This window comes from Marmota marmota, unplaced genomic scaffold (assembly GCF_001458135.2).
Source record: "Marmota marmota marmota unplaced genomic scaffold, marMar, whole genome shotgun sequence".
In the NCBI taxonomy this organism is placed as follows: Eukaryota; Metazoa; Chordata; class Mammalia; order Rodentia; family Sciuridae; genus Marmota; species Marmota marmota.
This window is the reverse complement of record NW_026009377.1, coordinates 1-3356: the sequence shown is the minus strand read 5'-3', so window position 1 is coordinate 3356 and position 3356 is coordinate 1. Positions and strand designations below refer to the sequence as shown.

Below are 3356 nucleotides of genomic sequence, written 5' to 3'. Positions count from 1 at the left end.
TGGAGCAGGAGGTCGGTGGCCGCCGGCAAGGAGGGCGCGCGGCTGCGGGCGGAGCTGGAGCGGGAGCGCGGGGGCGGCGTGGCCCGCGCGGAGCACGAACGCACGGTGGGCGCGCTGCAGGCCGAGGTGGCCCGGCTGCAGGGGCAGCTGGAGGAGCTGGAGCGCAGGCACCAGAGGACCAGCGCCGAGGTCTTCCAGGTGAGCGAGCGCCCCGCCGGGCACCGCCCGTGGCCTGGGGGGCCTGCACCCGTCAGCTTGTTGACAGCCATTGACCCCGTCGAGATTTCTGGGGCTCGTGGGACCCAGCCACCCTGAGCCCCTGATGTTTCACCTGGTTCCTCTCTTTTTAACTCATTTTGACCTCATTTTTAAAAATGGCAGCTACGTCTTGGGATGTGGTTATAGAACCTGTCCGTCCCGAGGTTGTGCCATCTTCTGTATTTCCTTTGCACCTCTTTTTAGTTCACGATGATGACATCTCTTTGGTTTTTAACCCGTGTGCGTGGTGTGAGGTCGGGATCCACGACCACGATTTTTGCAAGCAGTGGATTTCTCCATGTTTTCTCCCAATGCCCGTTGTCTCTGGAGGTCATGTTGACCCTGTGGTTTCTTCCAGCTGGCTGCTTTACGGTATCCTAAAAATGCTCTTACAATTTTCACCCCTTTGACCAAACTCTAGAAAGAAGATATTATGGGGCTGGGGATGTGGCTCAAGTGGTAGCGCGCTGGCCTGGCATGCGTGCGGCCCGAGTTCGATCCTCAGCACCACATACAAAGATGTTGTGTCCGCAGAAAACTAAAAAATAAATATTAAAAAGAAAAAAAAAAGAAAGAAAGAAGATATTATGAGCAGGACTTTTTGATCTCAATGGACTTGTTTTTTGTCTATCTGTTTTTCCAGGACTGGGCATTGAACCCAGGGCCTCACATATGCCAGGCAAGCATTCTTCCCCTGAGCCTTAACCCCAGCCCAGTTTTTATTTTGAGGCAGGGTCTCTCAAAGTTGCTAAGGCTGGCCTTGAACTTGTGAGCCTCCTGTCCCAGCTTCCTGCCTCAGCTGCAATTATAGGCATGCACCACTGCACCCAGCTGAGGTTTTTATTTTGTTTTGTTTTGCTTTAATCCAGGGTTTTGGTTTGGTTTGGTTTGGTTTTTGTCCTGAGGGTGGATCTTTGACTTGATCTCTTTACTTAAACAACAAAAGCAGCTGTGTTGACAAATATTGAATGAGAAACCGCATTCTTTGACTGTTATCAGGAAAGAATTTTCCTGTCTGTGCCTCTGTTTGCTCATCTGTGTGATGGAAACAGTAGTAGTAGTTCCTAGTCACTGTGTGTGGAATACATGGGCTTATTTTTTTAAATTTCTTTTAGTTTTGATGTACCTTTTATTTATTCACTTATTTATATACAGTGCTGAGAATCAAATCCAGGGACTCCCACATGCTAGGCAAGTGCTCTGCCCCCGAGCCCCAGCCTCGGCCCCTACGTGGGTTTATTCTCCACTCTAGCAAGAACTGTAACTGGTACAAGTGTCAAAGATCCACAGCAGAATATCTATTTTCAAGGACACACACTTTCAAACCCCTTAAATCCTCAGTCGACTTCCTGGAGTCCACAGTCTGATTTATGCCCACCTTCATGCTTATTTTCTAGATTTTACCTTTTGCACGGTGACTCATTTTTAGAGTGAGTTCCGCAGGTCTGGTTTTTAAACATTGTTGACATATAGCCAGTCTGTGTTGATGGGAGTATGCAGTTAGAATCCATTTCCCCTGGAGCTTTGTTTTTATTTTATTTTACTTTATTTTTTATGTTTTGGTTCTGGGAATGGAAGCCAGGGGTGCTCTACCACTGAGCCACATCCCAGTCCTTTTTATTTTATTTTGAGACAGGATCTTGCTCAGTTGCTGAGGCTGGCCTCCAGCTTGCCATCCTCCTGCCTCAGCCTCCCATGCCACCACACCTGGCTCCGGGAAACTAATTTCTAAAGCCAATCCGCCCTTCCAAGAAGGAACTTTGTAAAGGGAACGCTGCCCCATCTTTATTTCCGTGAATGCACGCATCCACTTTTCCATGTCTTTAGCTTTTCCTCCGATTCTCTTTCACTTACCTTTTGTAAGAAGTCTATGAACTTGCACCACCGACAGAGAACATGATAATATGAAAAAATGACAACTCTGACTCCCACTCAGCATGGTGAGCCAGGCACTCCCCTAGGCAAACGCCACGGCTCCGCAAGGTGGCAGCTAGCATGATTCCCTTCGTCTCGTATCTGAGGAAATGGCACAGAGAGGCGAAATCACTTGTCCCAGGACACACAGCTAGCGAGTACAGCAGAGGTGCGGGGTGGATCTGAATGTGCACAGGGCCAAGAGGAATTCAGAACTTACATGGGTCACACCGCTGGGGTCAACATGGACTTGAGCGTCCTCAGGCCAAGAAGCCTGGGGTCCCAGTGCCCGAGAGTCATGAGGGGCTTGGGCCGCAGGTGCAGCGGGAGGCACTGTTCATGAAGAGCGAGCGGCACGCGGCCGAGGCCCAGCTGGCCACCGCGGAGCAGCAGCTACGGAGCCTACGGACCGAAGCCGAGAGGGCTCGTGAGGCCCAGAGCCGCGCCCAGGAGGCCCTGGACAAGGCCAAGGAGAAGGACAAGAAGGTGGGTGATCCGTCCCGTGCTCTATGGACCCCACTCAGCAGAGGATGGTCCCCAGCGGAGCGGGGAAACCAGCCCATCATGCAGATGGGGATCAGGCAGAGGAGGGGGCTCAGCCACGGCCACCAGGCTGCAGAGTGTTTACCGAGGGCTGAGGCCGGCCAGGCCCTAGGCCCTGCAGTTTGTCCTCCTGCCAAGTGCTCATAAGATCTGCAAGTTAAATCTCCCCATTGAGGAAACTTAGGCACAGAGAAGTGAAGCCACTTGCTCAAAGTCACAAAGCCAGGCAATGGTTCAGCCAGGGTGTGAACCCAAGTTTTTAAGTTTTGTTCTTAAAACAACCCCAGTAATACTGACAACAGCGCCTGCCGGGTGTTGGACCGGCCCTCTTCCTCACAGTACCATTTTTCCTCTACCTCTAACCCTGAAAGCCAGAGACCACTTTTAACTCCATTTTCCTGGTGAACAAACTGAGCCTCCAAAAACTGAAGTGGGGCTCAGTCATACATGTGCCATGTATGACATGTGTCATACATGAGACCCCCATATCCTGGGGTGCTTACCATATACCTGTCCCTGAATCACTGTGTAACCCTGGACAAGTCACTTTACCTCTCTGAGCAGAAGTCGCTTTGTCTGTAAAATGAGGAAATTGCAATTGGGCCAGGAGTGGAGGTCACATCTATAATTCCGGCTACTCT

At 51.0% G+C, this 3356-nt stretch overlaps 1 protein-coding gene across 1 annotated transcript; it reads left to right on the top strand.

Annotated features, from left to right (window-relative positions):
- Positions 1-6: 6 nt before the first annotated feature.
- Positions 7-3343, top strand: LOC107134784 (ankyrin repeat domain-containing protein 24-like). The gene is made up of 2 exons (XM_015476815.2): positions 7-198; positions 2491-3343. The coding sequence occupies exon 2, from the start codon at positions 2512-2514 to the stop codon at positions 2860-2862; it is 351 nt and encodes a 116-aa protein (XP_015332301.1). The 5' UTR covers positions 7-198; positions 2491-2511; the 3' UTR covers positions 2863-3343.
- The last annotated feature ends 13 nt before the right edge of the window (positions 3344-3356 follow it).